The 19932-nt window shown below is 34.6% G+C and overlaps 1 protein-coding gene across 2 annotated transcripts in view; it reads right to left on the bottom strand.

Moving 5' to 3' along the window:
* Positions 1-190: 190 nt before the first annotated feature.
* Positions 191-19932, bottom strand: part of RBP1 (retinol binding protein 1) — a 34988-nt gene continuing 15246 nt past the window's right edge. The window contains exons 3-5 of one of the 2 annotated variants that reach the window (XR_015697950.1): positions 9041-9142; positions 4793-5101; positions 191-1019 (exon numbers count right to left, since the gene is read on the bottom strand). Coding sequence is in view for 1 of the 2 variants with exons in the window: in XM_087724932.1 (XP_087581058.1) it covers positions 966-1019; positions 9041-9142 (156 nt within the window). In the remaining variant the exon portion in view is untranslated. The remainder of the gene's footprint in view (positions 1020-4792; positions 5102-9040; positions 9143-19932) is intronic. The other variant, XM_087724932.1, reaches the window with a different exon arrangement.

Below are 19932 nucleotides of genomic sequence, written 5' to 3'. Positions count from 1 at the left end.
TTAAAAAAGGTGCTGCCTGAAAATGCTCTTAGTAAGTAGATTGTGATTGCCATGTATAGCATGGGTGTCAAATTTGCGGAGTCACGTTGCCGTCACGTGATGTATCAATGTTTTTACCCTTGCGGAGCTGGGGTGGGCATAGCCTGCATGTGACGCATTTGGTCTGCGGGCCACCAATTTGACACCCTGGTGTACAGTATGTTGACTTTATTCTCAATGACTATGAGTGATAATTCTCTACAGGTAGTTGTCACTTAGTGACCATTTTGGATAGTGATTGTTCAGTTACAACAGTGCTGAAAAGTTACTTTGTGAGCAATGTCCACAATTAAAACTTTCACAATGTCTCTGTTTCTATTCTCGGTCTCATGTTCAACAGTCTGTATGTATCATCCTGTTTAAAATCATAAGCCAGTTGTGGCTGTGTGATTTTCTTTACTTAGCAAGTGCTTCACTTAAGGACTAAGTTACCAGTCCCATCTGCAGTCACTAAATAAAAATTGACGGTGCAGCACATATGAAATGGTGGGAAAGTATTTATAAAATTGTGTAATTGGGTGAATCTATCTAAGAGAGATTATTTATGGAGAAGAAATCTAACTGTTCCAGAAAAATGGATTGTTGAAAGTTGTGGCTATACGCCCATGATTTCAAGCTACGGTAAATAAAATCTGAATTGGTTTCACAGTTTGAATTCCTTGTGGACAGTTCTAGTACGTATTTAAATGTAGTATCCATAATAAATGTTATAATCAACAGAACATATATGTTGAAATGCAGTAGGTTTCATCAATGTTAATGTGAATTTATTATATTATATCTGAGAAAATTAGATGCAAGTTTATGTTGGCCATGGCTTCTTTTCTAAGTGTTACTGAAGAATATTTGTGCACCACAGCATCTGTAGAGTTGGCAGCAGGTTCATTCATTCTGTCCAAGCTTCTTGATTCCTGTGGTCAGGCTTATCACTGTACCTTCTTAAATACTTGCTTACACTTGACACCACAAGCTCTGATTTCCTGAAAAGGGAAGTTCATTTTTAGCTGCTATTTAGTCAGATCTATATATTTATCATGCAAAACCTTTGCTATCTACAATAGAAGCATAAGAAATTAAACTCAAAGATTAAAACAGAGAGAATCTCATCTTAATCTTAAAAATTCATTGTATGACATTTATTGAGGGGCCCTTAGTGCTCTCTGAGCTTGGTTGTTTTCTTGCAGATGTTTCATTACCTAATCTACAGTGCTAGTAGTGATTACTAGTTCTAGTAGTGATTATTAGCACTTGCTTTCTTGTAAAAGTTTCTAGCACTGATGATTACTAGCACTTGCTTTCTTCGAGAAGTTTTATTGCCCAAACTAGGTTACTAAGTAACCAAGTTCAGAGAAGCACCAAACAACCCCTGTTTCAATCCTGAGCTACAAATATTCTCCTTTATTGTATGACATTTCTTGTTTCAGTCCAACTCACCTTTCAGGATTGCTGTGAAGATACAATGAATATGTAAAAAAATAATTATATACTGGCTTAAATTATTTCTTTCTCAAACATAGACATTTGATATGCAAATTTTAAGTATTTCAAGTGGACATCATCTATTAAATGTTCTTGTGTGCAACAATGGATTCTATTTTTCTGGATCACATACTTTTACTGGAAAATAATTTTATAACATAATCACTTTTGAAATATCAAAAGCTTTTTTTATGGGGGAAGATTTTAGAATTCCTTATTTACATTTAACACCAACAATCAGTAGCTGCAATGATACGTAAACAAAAATGTATCCAGGGACAAAGTATCACTAATTCTTTATAAAGTACAGTCAGGCAGACTTGTAAACTGGTCCATTTGTATCAGTGAGGAGGCCAGAATATTTGACCCTCTCTTATCTTGATACTTTAAGTTATTTGACTTAAAGTCCTTAACGAATAATTACAAGTATGCCATTGTATTGCCAGTATGATTATGTATTGTACTGAGTGGATTGAAATAGCAGCATCCGGCTTCAGTTATAATGTCTTTAAAGTAAATTCACAGGTAGGAGGATGTTATTCAAAAAAGAGTATCTTAGAATCCAGTCCTTGAAAAATTAATTGGTATCTTATCATGCTAAGGATATGCTTTTAGCTTGGGATGGTTACTATATGATGGGTTAGGACTATTATTAGAACTACACATAGATTGATAGGATAAAAATAGTAGAAGTTACACACTGTTCAGTTAGGTAGTTCTTGCAAGAAAGAATAATCAAGATGCTAGATGTTCCATTTATGTTGTTAAGCAATTGGTTTAAATCAGGATGTCACAACTGATGTGTCACTAATGATAGTTTTCCTATAGACAGTGCTGAATAAGGCAGAGCTGAATAGTCTCAGTGCATTAATGAGGCAGTACAAATGTTTTAGATTTATGAATTATTGGAATACTTCAAGGGACAGGACAGGTCTGAACAAAATGGACATGCTGCACTTGAAACAGTATGTACAAGGCAGGTGGGCACATGAAATGAAAAATGGGGAAGAACAGTTTTAAATTTGATCCCAGGAAAAAATTGGCAGGATGGAAAGAGCTAATTCTGGAAAAATTATTCCCAGAAGAAGAGGATGATTTGTTGTAGTAAATGTTCAGGGGAATCACTGCAGTCAAAGTCAAATATGAGATGGAGTGTACCACAGGAAATCTAAAAGGGAGAGTTGATGTACAGTAAGTCCTTACATGCCAATGCTAGGATTTTCCAAACTAAAATGGAAGATTTGAAGTCCAAGAGCACAGATACAGATCTTTTAGAAATCTTGTGGAATGGAAATAATTTTGAAGACAAAAAAAGCAAGAAGAAAGCTTTAACTTTGCTGAAAAGAAACCAGCATGGCTTTTGTAAAGCTAAACCTAGTCTCACTAAGTTACATTTTTCTGATAAGTGTCAACAAGCCTGTAAATCCAATAGATGCTGTATGTTGGTTTTCAAAAAACAGAGCCTTTGATAATTCTGTCATCAAAGGCTCTTGGACAAAACCCAGGCATTGGATAAGAGCACAGGTGGCCTCATGGTTTAGAAAAGCAATAAAATACATCAAAGTAGAAATATATAGATAGCTCTCCTTTTAAATTATCTGTTTGGAATCACCCACTGTGGCATCCTGTACCTGCTAGGAAAGGAAGTTTTCCATTTGTATATATGGAGTGAATACTATGGAATAAGCTAGCCTTGTTTGTTTAAGTTGATAAAATAAAAATAAGATTGTGAAAGAATTTCAGATTAAATAAATTGGCTTCAAAATGGCAAATGTAGTTCTGGGTAAACAAATGCATCTTAGCACAAATAATAATAATAACTAGGACAGATTTCTAGGTCCCTGGCTAGAACTCGAATGACTCAAGAACACTAGGCTAAGATGTGATTCTTTCTACTTGCTTTTCAAACTATATAATTCAACGATGATGACAATCACATCAACAGATTCAGAATTTCCTCTTATACACTGATTTGATCTGAGTTGGTGCTGATGGATTCTGAGAATTACAGTAAACCTGATGAAAAGTTGGCTCAGGGTGCAATTGCTATAAAGAAAGGCAAATTCCATGTTTGGCATTATTAGAAAGGGAACTAAAAACAGAACTGCAAATATAATAATTTCCTTGTGCAAATTCATAATGAGACTGCCTTTGGAGCAATGTCAGACCTGCAACCCATCTTTTTACCTTTTGAATTTCAGGCCTGTCACATTTTCTACTGTAGGGAAATGGGAGGGGCATTATACAGAGTGTGGGTGATAAGTACCCATAATAACATTCTTCCTCAGAAGAATGTCCAAGGTCAACTGGCCCTGCAGTTGCGATAAGGTGACTGGGAGCCATGTCTAGTTAGGGTGGTGCCTGATTGGATCATGTGATGGACATGTGGCTGCTGGGCAGAGAGTTGAACTTTCTTTTGGGTGGGGAAAACCTGGAAACTTTCAGATTCGGAGTTTCCCAGATGTATCAATATGACATCTCCAATAAAATGGAACTTTGAGGAACCTCAAGTCTCATAGTCTTCTTTCGTTAGAGGTGTTACTTGGAACCCTGACATTAACCCCAATCTAACAGTATATAGTTCTGGTCACAAACTTTATAAATTGTGTATCAGGGACGAGAAAAGAGAACAACAAAAATAATTAGGGGACTGGAGCAACTTCTTTTTTATGAAAGACTGTGGCAACAGGGTCTTTTTAAATAGAAATGTGAGAAGTAATAGGACAAGGAGAAGCATTGTAGAGTTATATAAAATCACACATGGCATCACTATGATAATGTAGATACACGTTCTTCCTCTTTCAGAAGTTTAGAACTGAAATGTAATACAAGGACATTCATGATAAACAGAAGCAAATTTCACTTTTTCTCATAATACAAGAATTGGGGAATTCACTGTGCCAGCAGTTATAGTAATGGAAGTTCATTTGGATGCTTTTAAAAGGAGATCAGAGATATTTATGGAGAACTAGTGCCTCAGTGACTACTAATTTTGATGGCTGTTTTCTACCTTTTGAATCACGGCACTGTGCCTTAAATACTTGTCGCTAGAAGCAACAGTGGGAAGGATTACTGCTGCCAAGCCAAGGTGTTTGAACTTTGAAATGCATTCTGTGACCCAATGAACTAGATTGCATGGGCTTATACTATGATTCAGCCGGATGCTTTTCTTGTCATTTTCTCATGTCTTTGATTTAACACAAAATATCAGACTTGAATTTCTATATGAGAGACTTTAGACAATGATACCAATATATTTTAAGAGACAAATTACCTGAATGCTCTGAACATAATTTTTTCAGTCAAAATTGGAGTTTTTGATATAACTTCTCAGACAATAAAAACATTTCTGGACTGAAAAACTTAAAGGAAATATGTGATCTGAATGGAATTTGAACAGGAAGGAGAAGAGCACTTTGGATTTAAAAGTGTATCAGCTGGAATCGAACTAGTTCAACAAAAAAATTTAAAAAATAGAGTGCCATGTATTATGTATCTTTCGTATGAAATGAATTCAGTTACAAAATAAATGCAGTTGGGATGTAAGACACTGCGACAGGAAGACCATCAAATAAAAGGCCACCTATAGAAGAGAAAGAATCATTTAATTAAAATAAGTTATGAATAACCATGCTTGACAAGAACAGAGAAATGAGATCTAGAATGCTACAGAAATTAACCTAAGAAAAATGTGTGCATTAATTGACTTGAAAATGCTGACTTGAAACTGAGCTGTCCAGAAATAATCATGAACAAACATCTGAAGCTTATGGCAGATCATTTAATAGACATTGCAAAAGGACTAATTAACATATGGAATAGTGTCTGGCATTCAAGAGGACATAAAGTATTATTACTGAAGCATCTTGGAATAAATCTTAACTAGATGTTTTGCAAATGAAAAGATTTTTCAAAAATTCAAAAATGTGTACAGCAGACATTAAAATATATTAATAAAATAGCATTCTCATATTTGAAAGGTACAAGGAAAGAATATTAAACGTTACAGAATGTTTAGGGTTTAGAGAAGTGATAATGCAAGTCTTATAGGCATACTGAAAATACAACCAAAAGCAGCTTAAGGTATAGTACATAAGGATTCGCAAATTTATTTGGTTATGGTAAAGCATGAAAAGCCAAAATTTGGCCATTTAAAGGATGATATTCTCTGTTGTGATCTACTACAGATTTTAAGATCTGTGGTACATTTCTCCACCCCAACACATAATGACTTTTACATTGGTAAATGGAATGGCTGCCCCATGGACACATGGCTTGCTAACATTTTGATACCAGATTACATGTTACTTGTTATTTTTGAATTTGTTATTTTTTTAAATATGGCGTCTCTTCATATTTGAGGTTTTAGCATATTCCTCTCTGTTTGCTTAAAGATTCATCTGCCAATTCAATTTAAATACCTAAAGGTTCACCTGGATGCTTATGCATGTATTATCCTGACCTAATAAGGAAATGCATTTTAGAAGTTCCAAGTTTGGAGAGTTAGTTTTGTAAGCTCTTGTGGGTAAGAGAGCTTTCAATGCTATAAAGAACTACTTGAGAAAGAAATGATAAAGTTTATTAGGTACTAGTAGATAGATTGTCAGAGATAATGGCTGGAAAGAAAATGATGCTTTCAAAAGTGAATTGCTCACTTTCATTTCCAAAGCTATAAATGATTTTAATCTTAAGGGGGGGGGGGAAGGAACATTAAAAAGAACAGCTGCTCTTCCTACATTATGCGCACATTGTTTATGATGTACTGTTTAGGGTATAAAAATAACCCCAATTCCAATTTTCTTTATGCCATTACTGGTGTTAGGAATGTTCCTATTACATGCTTTCACTGATACAGAAAGATTGATACAGCAAGAAAAAATGGATAGTTTACTAGAATGCCTCCTTCTATTTAGATCAATGCTGTTTATGAAAGAATATAGTAAACTTGGTATTGCTATTAAGTATTTCAGACATCCATCAATGCTTAATTATTCTGTAGATCGGCAGTGTTCAAGCAAGATATTGATTACTGCATTTAATAAATGAAGGAAAGAGTTAGGAAAGAGTAGAGAAGAAGACACACATTTTAAATAATTTCATATCTGGACTACTGGGCTGAAAAACTGAAAATGCCTCCATTAAAAGAGTTGATGATTGTGAGCTATTCATGGAGAGGACTTGAAATGACACAAGTGGTCCAAAAAGTCGCTTTTCAAGATAGCACTTTCCCAGTGGCTTAGAAAAAGCCATATTTGTTTGAATAGGACCAGTGTCTTCCTTTTCTAATCATTTTTTGAAATTGTTTGTTAATTGCTTTTCACCTATTATGAATATGTGGACTGATAAATTTTGGACAGCATTAGAGAGTTTCCTTCAATAGCAAAATAATTGCTTCAAAAAGCAAAACAAGTTTTAATTTTACTTTGATGGAAAAATAACAGAATAACATGAAAAGAAAGGTTTCCCTGGTAATTGTAATGTCACCAGCTAATCCCTGGTAGGTCAGAAGTGCCTTGGTAGGTGCTTCTGACATGAATGTAGTAATAGCAGGTTTTTAAATTTTGGAATAAACAGGAAAAGGGTGAATACAACATTGAATTTAGAAAGTTACAAACAAAAGAGAGATTCAGATGGATTTGAAATCAGATTCTGCCTGTGCAAAAATGCTATGGTTTGAATCTTTTTTTTAAAAAAGAATCATGATAGGTAAAGGAGTCCCTGTGCATTTTACTTTGCTAATCATTGCCGACTGTAGGGGGGCAGTACTCATCTCCATTTCAAGGCAATAGAGTCAGTGCTGCCCAAAGATGTTTTTGTGGTCAGCATAATGTTATGGAGCAATGTTACCTTCCCACCTTAATGGTTTCTATTTATCTACTTATGTGTTCATACTTTTGAACTGCTGGGTTGGCAGGATCTGGGTTGAGGATGGGAGCTCACCTCATTGCATATACTCAGGTCTTGAACCTGAGCTGCTGGTCAACAAGCTCAGGGTCTTAACCACTGAGCCACTAGGTCACCCCTTTAGAAACTAGAAAGAGAACCAGAGAAACTAAAGATTACAATGAAAGAAGAATACTTACGGGTAGATTTGACTTACTAATACAGAATGGAGCAAAATACTTCAATATTTGATGTACTGAAGGGTCTTTTTGTACAATGAACCCAGAAATTTATTTTAAAACACACTCTTCATTAGAGATTCATTAGAGATAGACCAAGTTTGAAAGATGTTATGGAACAAGTTTTACTGGATGAAATAAAAACTGATCAGAAAGTGGATATAAACATTATAAAAAAGATGCTATTGCATATACAAAGAAAATCAGGATATTAATACTAATTAAAAGGGATATACAAGTAAAAGATCAAAAGAGTGACCTGAATAACTTTCCTATGTTGGATTTACAAAAGAGTTTTCTGAAAAGTTCAAAGACTTTTGAGAGAAGAGGTAAAGAAAAAATGAAATCAAGTTCTAAGACATTATTTGAAGTTTTTATTTACACTGTTCTTAATGTATTGATTATTTTTTCAAATTGTTATTTCAACATTGTTAAAAATAAAAGGAAAGAATATAAAGGCTTATTTGATCAAAGTTAAATTCAATGTTAAATAGACAGGACTGAATGACAATGAGACTTTAAGCATTTGTTTATAGATAAGAGATGACATATCAGAAGAAGATATTTGTCATTTGTTCTATTTGAAGGGAATTGATAAATTATTAAAATTACTTGTTTTCACTTGTTATGATGAAAAAGGAAGTACTTACTTTAATTTTTTTTTCTTTACTATATTCTTATTTTCTTTCTTTTCTATTTTTTTCTTTTTATTCTTTTTTAATCTTTACCTTTAATGGCAATTGTCAAGGTACTGAAGATTTACGTAATAACTGCCAGCTGATGAAAGGTTGTAAGCTGTCATCAGCAAGGTTGATGCAATGAGGATGATTCAGCAATACAGGCATTGCCTCTTTAAGAATCTGATGGTGGGGTCCACACAAGTCATTTACTGTTTTAAGAGGAGTCTATATGTAGATGATCATTAGAGAGGAGTTTCTCTGTCTTACTGTGTATTCAGTTCTCTCCTTGTGTCTGTAGTGAATGGTAAGGGAATTCATTTCCTGCATGTATATGTCTGTATATAAACCACTTTTAATTGTCTTAAGGGTCTGTGTGCTGTGTTATTGTTCCTGGGTTTATCAGATAATACTAGTCACACTGCCAAAACTCTGACAGTAATATTTAATAACTAATAATAATAATAATAATAATTCCAGTGGTAATTGGCACACTGGGTGCTATTCCAAAAGCACTGGAATTACATTTAAAACAGTTAAAAATTGACAAAATCACCATCAGTCAAATGCAAAAAGCCGCACTGCTTGGATCTGCACGCATATTACAAAAATACGTTACGACGTCCTAGGCCCCTGGGTGGGGCCCGACTAGTAACCAATGCCAAATCCAGCGAAACAACTGGCCGCTGTGATACAATTGTATAATAATAATAATTTCCTTACTAAGTGCATTTCATTTCCTTCAATCCATTGGTTCCAACCACGGTCTTCTTTTTCTCCTTTCTGCACACATAGAAGTTTATCTCCATCCCATGTCACACAACTCTAAAAAAAAAAAAACACCATCCAATTCAAACCAACTAACAAAACTGAACTGTAAAATATATTATTTTCACCCTTTCTAAGTACTTTTAGGAAATAAAATTCAATATTTAATTTTAGAAGTTAGAATTTCTTTAATAAATATTCTATTAAAAATGAAAAACATTTCCCCAACAGGATAATTGTTCTAGGATTTATAAACTCCTTTTAATCCCATAAAAATTAAAATAAGTAGTTTAAAAGTCTTTTAAATTCTATGCCAGAAGTTCAACTCAAACTATTCTTAAGTAGAAGACCAAAAAGGCAAGATATTATAACTTTATAACATTTTTTTTGAAGAAAAACATTAAAAAGTCACATCACCCATGGTCTGTCTGTCTGTCGCTCCCTCCCTCTCTCTCTATCTCCCTCTCTCCATCCATTTCTCTCTCTCTCAGCAGGGAGCATAATAAATCTAATTTGTTCTGCATCTTCTTCTTAATTAACTTAAAGTTAATTAAGACTCAGTTAATAAGGAAAACCGTTCAGTTTTGATCATTCAAATTAAATATTATTGAGTATAACTTTTAATACTTTTCTTATATACATGTAACAGCTCAGTTACTTAAAATGATTAAAATAAAAAGACTTGGTGAATTGTTATTTCCTGGGTAAAATCTTTAGCTTATCTGACAGAGAGAGTGAGAAACAGGCAGGCAATAGGAGTATCTGAAATATAATTTGTTCTAAGTAGTTAAAAATCATTTAAAATTAAAATTAAAAATACCTAATAATATGTCATTTCAGTGATTAATCAATATTCCATTTCTGCTCCATAAAAATTACAAATTAATAATAACTTTGGGGAATATTTGGAACTGGTACTTATGGGTTTCCAGGCTCATACAACTGCAGTAATCCACGATTATTTCAAAATGTTGACAAGTATGTGGTATTGTCATGCTATATTTTACACCCTTATATACTACATTTGTATTTCAAATTTTGTCAAACTACGGAAGTCATGGATTTTGCATAATTTCATGAAATGTTCACATATGTGTACTACAAGTTAGACAAATATCGCTGGCAAAAGACTTCTTTTAAAAATGATAAGAACACATTTAGAAAACATTTCTCTGCACTCTCTAAAATAAATCTAAATTAAGGCCATACAATGCAGGCATCCTTGACCATGGCAACTAGATAAAAATGCTTGAGTGTCAAGAATTTGATATACATTACTCTGAAATTTTTGAAATAGTATGGAGGAATATATGTGAAAAAACAAACAAACACACATTAGGACAGCATCAACTTCGTAAAATTCGTAAACATTTTAGGTAGTCCTTGACTTAGGAACATAATTGAGCAGAAAATTTATGTTACTGAGTGAGAAATTGGTTAAATGAGTTTTGCCCCATTTTACAACTTTTCTTGTCACATTTGTTAACCGATTCATAAAATTCATGTTAACCACACTTATGAATTTAATCACAAGGTTGTTAAGTGAATCTGGCTTCCCTATTGACGTTGCTTGTCAGAAGGTTGCTAAAGGGGATCAGATGACCCTGGGAAACTTCAACGTCATAAATGGGAATCAGTTGTCAAGCATCCAAATGTAAATCACGTGAACATGGGAATGCTGCAGCACTCCTAAGTGTGAAAAATGGTTATAAGTCACTTTTTCAGTGCCATTGTAACTTCTAATAATCACTAAATGAACTACTGTGAGTCGAGGACTAACTATATCAGGAAGCTATTTCATTCTAGCATATACTGTATGTCCTAGATGAAGTAAAAATGGCATGGGACATGAAATGTGACTGCTTAGTTTAGAAAGTTTGAACAGGTGACATTTGCACATTTACTAATAATCTTCAGTGTTTTAAAACTCTGAAGTGTTTCTTAAGGTTTTGTAGTATTCTCTATAGTAAACATAAAAGAGTCTGAAAAATCAACAGCATATTTAGATTACCTAAATTATTATTTCCATATCAGGTGAGAGTAGAATTTGTACATAAATGATCTTATAGTGAATTACTCTATCAGTCCATTTTAACTATTATTATATGAAGTAATTTTTATGAAAAAAAAGTTTTCCTTCACTGGAGAGTTCCCTTATATGTTAGGATGGATTATTTTATGAAATTGCCAAATAATCCACATGATAATCTAAGGGCCACAAAAGTATGTCTTAAGAGGAATAGAAGAAACCCAATTTGCAATTTTGCTGCAGACCAATGCCAATTAAATACCTCAATCCCTGTCTTTTTCAAAGATTGCTTTTCACATTCATTTGACAGTCATCAACTAGCAAATAATTTCATGAAAATGAAATGAGGAATATTTTAGCTAAGTGTATACATTTTAAAGACAACAGTGGTGTTCTCTTTCCATGTTGATATCTTAAGTACAAGCCGAATTAATCTCTTACAATGGTATTCTGGAGCTGTTAAGAATAAAGGAGATGGAAAAGTGTTATATCTTCTTTTATTAGGCTGATGAAGAAATTATTTTAAATGTATGATGTTTAAATTAGATTTGGTTTTATTATTTTAAATGCAAAAGTACATTTAAAAACAATGATCCCCAAAGTGGACAAAACAATTTATTTTTATTTTCAAGCTGCCATATGTGAAATAAAAATAAAATAACATTACATCAACAGTCCCAACTCCATTTGAGTTGATTAATTTAGCCTAGGTACTAGAATATTATCTGATCATTCCCCCCTTTTCTTGATTGACACTTTTTCTGAAAACTAGCCTAACTCCTTGTGTACATGTAATAATACATCTTTTAGAAAGTCACATAGCACAGATTTAGTTCAGTAAATTCATGGTAGAAAGCCCTTTTATTTTACATAAAGCTAATTGGAGAAAGAGGGAGAGGGAGAAGGAAAGGGAGAGAGAGAGATTCAACAATGCCTGTTTAATGTATGGATTTCTGAGAAATGTCTGTGCTAGGCGTTGCCTACAAAGCTAACTGAAGTTATTTTAATTGAAGTTAGTGGGGATTACAAAAATGAAATCTAGACAAAGTGAGACATAAGTTGTACCTGCCCAAAGCTTCAAAAGGGACACATACAGTAACAGCCTTGTGTCAGTGGATCAGTCAAAAAGTCAAAGAAGACTTTTCACCAGTAGAGGGAACCCTTCATCCAGCGTTTGCAAACTGAATAGAGCACCATCTGACCTTGAAAAACTACAAGTTTGATGGTTCTGTTTCATTAGTTGTTCCTTTTTAATAATTTAATACAACTTTGGAAAAACAAAAATTCTAACCTATGATGCATTTCATTCTGCTAATACTACATTATTTTCCCAATGGAATATAACATTCTAAATACTGTGGGATCAATGCCACCAGATTCCAACAGTGAACAATTTCTGCTCACTTCATAGAGTCCAGCATAAGATATGCTTCTAAAATATAAGACTATTACTTTAATTCTGAAATAATTTTGTTTCAAACATATGATGTCTTCAATTTGTAATCTCTCTATATAGGATCCCATTGCCTTTTCCACATTATTTTTTTAATCTGTGAAGAAGAGGTACACAATGTGTTTTGTCAATTCATAAATAATTCATTCATAATATTCAGCCCTCTGCCCTAAGCATTTTTGTTCAACCAGCAGTTATAGTTCTGTTTTGAAGGTGAGATTTTCCTACGAAAGATTCCATACTGTCTTCTCCTTAAGCCTTAAATTGTCACTGCTGAATTTTCTCCTTTGGAAAAGAACTTTCATAGAACTGGCATAGGATTAGGGTTAAAAAAAATTAAGCTGAATGGAGTTTGATTGCTTCTTTTATTCTGGCTTGTCACTTATTTCCAAAGTCCCCATAAATCACAAAAATGTTAGCTTCTATTTTGTCCAGCTGACAAAACCTAGATTCTTCTTGTATTGGCATATGTTCATAGAGAACAAAGTACAAACAATATTTTAGACATACCTAACTATTATTGCTATATTTTTTTTATAAATGTCTTTTCTCCATTAAGTTCTTCATGGAAAAAAAATTTTCTTTACATACTTCCATAGGTTCAGGGACTGTGTTTAGTGTGATATTCTGGTAAATACAAATTTTCATTGCATGAGACTACATATACAATGGTTCAGAAAAGTACACCTCAAGTTCTCATTATCATTGATAGCTTTACCATATGTAGATTAATAAAAATAGTTATGTACTTGTGTTTGTAGTACTTTGCTAATAGCATAAATCCAGTGTATTGTGGTTGCAATCCTATTCATACATTCTTCCTTATCAATATGGTTGTTTCACAATACACAGTTTTAGAATTGGAAACTGTGTAAGTTTATGGGCTAGTTTAGGTGTCAAATGTATGTCTGATTGTACTTTTGTATTTACTTTCAGCAAACTCCATGGTTTTGTTACTTGCTTTTTCCCCATTTACAGCCCTGCCTTCATAGGAATTTGAGAAATAAAATGTTCTTTCCAAACCCATTCCTTAAAATGCATGTAAAGCAATCGTAGCTGTGTTGGCTGATATAAAAAAAATGTAATTCTATTACTGGCAAACTATAAGCTGACAAAATGACATAAAAGAAAGTAAAAGTGTTGCAGTTATCTAAACTCTTCCTTAGACATAATAGCAGTAAATTAAGAAATGGGGAAATAGTAGGAAATAAAAGCAAATATGCAAAAACCTCTGCTGTAGAACTCCAAAGGTCCCATCATTTTGGTTGAACTCATTAATGCTGTTGCTCAGCTATAAAATTTGCATTTTCAAGATAATCTGTAACTCCGCCCACAGCTTTGTAAAATGTAAATATAAAAAGTAAAATACATGCTTTGTACATTGTAATTTAAGTATGAAAAAGGAAAATATACAAGTCATTTAAAATCAAGCCATTTTCAATGCCCCAAATACATTAAAAAAGTAATGTAATATTGTTATTTAAGCATATTGATTAATTCATAAACATTGGCATTTATGATTAAATGCGAGGTTAAACAAAAGTCATTCTTCCTTTATTTTACAATGCACATTTCAAGAAGCTATAATCAGGGAGGGAAGGAGCCAGTGTCGTGACAATACAATGTGCGGTCTCGACAGTCTGAGACCGCCCTTGACACTTTTGCCAGTGGACGGTCCATTTTGACCTAAACCATCCCATAGAGACATAAACCATCCCATCACCAATCTCCCCCACAAGCTTGGAAATATGATATGCTGAAATCGTCTTTAGCTATTGCCAGATGAAGTGATTATTGAGATCACTCCCTTTTTTGCTGTAATATATCAAAAAGAAAGCTCAAAGGAGCATAACATGACAAGAAAGAAAGAAAAAACACAAACACACACACACAAAGATTATATTGTCAAAAATTATATTGCATACAATGCAGTCTAATTTTTACACAGATCATTAAACCTGTCTTAACTGCACAAAATATTATTTAAGCCATTATTTGAATAAAGACTTAGCTCATAAATAGATGAAACTCTTGTGTAGATTTGTTTCATTACTGAAGTGTGACCTTCTTTGTTATCTCCAAACTTGAAGATCTGTTGTTCTTTTTATATGGTGATGAACATTTTTTGTAATAATGTGATTTTTGTATTTTTTTTTAAATTTCTGGTTTCACACCTGTTTATTGTGAGCTGCATACGTAACTCACCAAAATCTCCTTTAGTGAGCTACATGTATTTGATTAATAAATTAAATGTAAATAAATTTTGGAAAATAATTCAAAACATATTCATATATCTCCTAACAATTTCCCTATAGAAAAAGCAGCAATTCTATTGCTCTTACTGTAATTATTAATATACTGTAGTTATTCTCTTTCATGTAACGTAGAATGAAAAATTCAGATAACCTTTGGGAAGCAAGATAAGAGGTAAAAAGGTCATAGTCATCATAACAACCAGGTCATTGTCAATCCTCCCAGTTATACCAGGATAGAAACACACCTAGGTGAACTGTGTTTTATTGTATGGATACATTACAGATACTTGCAAATATGAAAGTAGAAACTTCCCATTGTTGCTTTTAACTGCTTAATACATTAGAATGGGTCAGTGACGGCTAACCTTTTCAGCGCCAAATGCTGAAACTGGAACACGTGCGTGTCAGAGCACCGGAACCCAGAAGAGAGCAGCTGGCGAAGGCACACATGCCCATAGAGAGGTCTGTGCATGCCACCTCTGGCACATGTGTCATAGGTTCGCTATCACGGGAATAGGTTCTTCCTAAGTTTTTTTCTTGGACTATTAAACTATTTGGTGTTCCTACCTTTTTTCTCCCATTGTTTCCTTGGCAGCACCTGTTTCTTTATACTGATTCACAGTGCTTTACAGCTCTCTCTAAACAGTTTTACAATTATCATATTGCTCCCAACAATCTGGGTCCCCATTTTACTAACCTTATAAGGATGGATGGCTGAGTCAAACTCAAGCCCTCACAGGATTGAACTCCAGACTGTGGGCAGAGTTTGCCTGCAATGCTGCATTCTAATCACTGCAGCATCACCAATAATCACCATTAGTGATTATGATTATTCTCCTTCCCCCCAATTGGCTTGCTGCTTGTTTTTATTCCCTGTTTAGGTGTGTTAATAGATTGTTTGGATTGCTATTATATTTATATCATAATCTTATTTATTTTTAATGTAAGTTACAAAACCATAAATAGTGTCTCTCAGAGTTGGCTTTCATTGGAGTCTTGTGAAATAAATAAAAATAAATTTAATGTGGATTAAACCTGATTATATGCGTACTGCTAGAATATACTAGAGTACAATAAAGAGATATTACTTTTCTTCTGTGCTTGGAACCCAAATGAATATAGGGCATCAGAAATGGAAAACATGGAAGTTTGTATTTCTATTCGGTTTAGAGATCATTGAGTAGAGAAAGCTGCAGGGTCTCCCAAGAATTCCAATTTTCTATTTAAAGAACCATCTTTCCTCCCATTTCAGCTTCATGTTCTCCCAGGTGTAAGGGATATTTCAGAATCCTGGAGATAATTCAGGTACTGCTTTTAATGTGTTGTTGCTGTGAGAAGCAGGCTGAGAGCAGTGATTTTCAGGTTAGAGTGGGCAGTTATGCAAACACTCAACAGCCACTCAACTTCAAGGCCTCTAAACAGCACACAAAGAGTCTCCGTGGGGAAAAAATACTGAGGACTTCAATAAACATTTACAACCTTACAGAAGCAATGGGAAAATAACTGTTTTGTATAGCTTCAACTAGTTTGCAATAAAGATTTTTATCCAGAATTCTATCCAGAAGACTTCTGCAGAATTTTAGTTTAGGGAAAGAGTTTAGCCAGGCAATTTAGTAAATTGAATCAAGGTTGGAGAAATTTGACAATTGATGCTAATGGGGCTCAGAACAAAAATGATGCAGTTATATTATCTGCCTTTTTTGCATGATGTAGGAAAAGTTGTATTAGAGTGATTATTACAAATAAAATAATGTTCAGTTTGCAGATGATTGGTGCAATAATGGAAAACTTGAGTAATAGCATATGTCAAGAACAAATAATAATGTTTGAAAGTCAGTTTTTTCAAATCCATGCAAAAGATGGATGAAATAATTAACACTTCGCAATCCAAGGACTTTTTCCATGACTTGTGTTTGACTGAAACAACAAACACATTAATCAAATATAGGAAAATAATCTATATTTTTACAATATTGGGGGAGGGGATTTTGCCATGTAAAAAATAGTGAAGTCTAAGGAAGTGAAGTAAAAATAGTGAATTTAAGGAAGTAATTATGTTTGGAATCCTGCCAATATTTCATAAAAGTCCATTTTTATAAAAGGATGCATATGTTAATTGAACCAATCCCATTGCTTTTTATCCAAACTGCAGTCTCTGCCATAGAGCAGAAATATAAGTTTTCTATCTTAATAATTCAACTTTGCCAGAGAGTAGAGTTTGTGTTGGTCCCCATCAAACCTTTCCTTAATCTAAGGGCCTTAGAAAAAAATCATAGCAAAGAGTAAACTATCTGTTTACTTAAAAAAGTATGATGAAGCTCGATTTACCATAGCCTAGATAGCATCTGTTCCCTAGTTGATAAGCCATAAGATGTTACAAACCATCTTTCCCTGAAAAATAAGACCTGGTCTTTTGGGTACCAAATAAGCACTAGGACTTATTTTTTTAGGAAACACAATTTTAGAGTGATCAGCCCTGCCCCCCAGTGCACACACACGACTCAACAGGTATGTGAGGACTGATGGTATCTGGCAGCAACTGTAGCCTGTCAGTCCCTTGGTCAGTGCCCTCTGGGGCTGCGCAGAGTGGAAGGAGCAGAGCAGAAGACAGGCAATCCAAACGCACAGAGTGGAAGGCAGGCGAACCCAATATGCCACGCATGCTGTAGGCAAGCTGAGAGAGGCGAAGATGAGCCTCTCATGGCCACTTGCCACTCTAGCCCACTGTGCTCGGTTTTCCCGCGTTGTGCATCCAGATCACCTGCCTCTTCCCGCCTCTCTGCCTTTGTCTACCGATGTCACTGTGCAAAGATGATCCTCCTGTGGTTGCCTGCCACTCTGGTTCTCTTATCACTCAGCTTTTCTGTGGCCCACATAGTGCATTCGGATTGTCTGCTTCCCTCTCCTGCTTGCACAGGTAACTCAACTCATCTGTGCAGCCTGGGCTGCAGCTGCTGCCAGACACTGCCAGCTCACACTTGCTCACCACATCCTAAGTTGGTCATGCACAATCCCCTTCACTAGGGCTTATTTTTGGGGTAGTTCATATTTTTTGGGGAAACACGGTATTACCCTTAGCTTTAAAGGTATTGGAAAGAAAACTACAAAGAAAGAAAACAATTAAACAATACAGTCTGTTTTGATTTGTGGACTATGAGTTCCAAACCAGTTAAAATCTGGTTATTAGAGTTAATTGAGTAATCATATCTCTAATGCCACAATGCTATTTAACAAAAAAGTTATACATCTGCAAGAGAGCACAAATAAAGTGTGTCATGGACTTGTGTCAGATGTTGTTTTGTGATGTTAACATGACTGACCATTTTCTGGTCATAGTGCTATTTGTACAAGTTCCTGGCCCTATCACAATCTTATTCAGTTTAGACAGACTGAGGAGACCACTAGTGACATAAATGTTGGAACAGAGATAATTCATAACAACCAGAGCCGAGGTGGCACAGTGGTTAAATGCAGCACTGCAGGCTACTTCAGCTGACTGCAGTTCAGCAGTTCGGCTGTTCAAATCTCACCGGCTCAGGGTTGACTCAGCCTTCCATCCTTCCGAGGTGGGTAAAATGAGGACCCGAATTGTTGTTGGGAGCAATATCCTGACTCTGTAAACCGCTTAGAGAGGGCTGAAAGTCCTATGAAGCGGTATATAAGTCTAACTGCTATTGCTATTGCTATCTTCAAAGTATGTATAAAGTTCTCCTACAACAAAATATTTAATGGCATCTTGTTAACTACCTATTTCATCTACAACACCCAAAAAATAGAAACATTTTCAAAAGAGAACTGCTGATCAATGGGACAAGCAGCTATGCTGATGATACCAGAAGACAACAAATATTCCAAAGATAATAATAGAAAACCTATATAATGTAGGGATGTGACCAATGATAAGCTAATATTGAATGAAATGCTAGTAACCATTGCAAATTTTCTTTAGGGTAATATTTATTCAATAAGGGCAGATATAATAACTGTAATAGGATGAGCTATACTGTGGTTCATGGACAGGAATTAACCTAGTTATATGGGATCTCAATTGAATAGTATTCAAACTAAATTAAAAAGTTATTTCATATTCTTAGCCTACCATTGTCTTCAACTCAAAATAAACTGTTCCCAAAACTTGATTTCTGGAAAGAACAATTAAGTTTTTAGTACTATACTCTTACCTTTATTTCTTCTCTGGCTCTTAAAAGTTTGATAATTTCATTTATACATTTAATTCAATAAAATAAAATAATAAATCCTTTTGAAGCGCAATTATGTGCTTTATACTCTTTAAAACAAAAGGCACTACTAAAAATTGGTAATTTGACACTAAATTTTAGTACAGTTCAGAGTTCTCCAGAATCTGATAATCATTCCAGGTAGGTTACCTTGACCTATGCTAAAAGGAGTTCTCATTTTTGACTATGTCTAGACTTCTATTTCTACATTTCCATTTGAAATAATATATTTAAAAAAACTATAAAAGGAACAAGTTCTCTACTAAGTCTAGATGATCCAGAAATAGTAGAGGTTCTTTTCATCTTCTCCCACACTAACACTTGAAGTATTTTCTTTCTAGTTTTCTTCCAATCATATACCCATGGGAATGTAAAGTTGTAAAAAGACTTGTTTAGAAGAATTGTGCCTATTCTATGTGATTAGCACATTTCCTTGCTCTTTCCCCACTTCTTTACATTTCTATTATGTTTTATCTAAATGCCAAATCATTACAAGTTATGAGCATATGGCTGGTTACTAACAGCAGTGAGGTGACACGAGGCTGGATCCAGGCGGTTGTTACCGCCTCTCTTCGGGAGGGGAACTTTCCCGCCGCACTGAAAGCGGCGGTGGTGAGACCCCTCCTAAAGAAGCCATCTCTGGATCCAGCTGTTCTTAATAACTATTGCCCAGTCTCCAACCTTCCCTTCCTTGGGAAGGTTGTTGAGAAGGTGGTGGCCTTCCAGCTCCAACGGTCCTTGGAGGAAGCAAACTATCTCGACCCCTTCCAGTCAGGCTTCAGACCTGGTTACAGCACAGAAACCGCTTTGGTCGCATTGACCGATGATCTCTGGAGAGCCAGAGATGGAGGACATTCCTCCATCCTGGTCCT

This window comes from Thamnophis sirtalis, unplaced genomic scaffold (genome assembly GCF_051295495.1).
Source record: "Thamnophis sirtalis isolate CommonGarterSnake01/CBP01778 unplaced genomic scaffold, rThaSir2_p1.2 scaffold_11, whole genome shotgun sequence".
In the NCBI taxonomy this organism is placed as follows: domain Eukaryota; kingdom Metazoa; phylum Chordata; class Lepidosauria; order Squamata; family Natricidae; genus Thamnophis; species Thamnophis sirtalis.
This window is presented reverse-complemented; position numbering and strand designations above follow the sequence as displayed.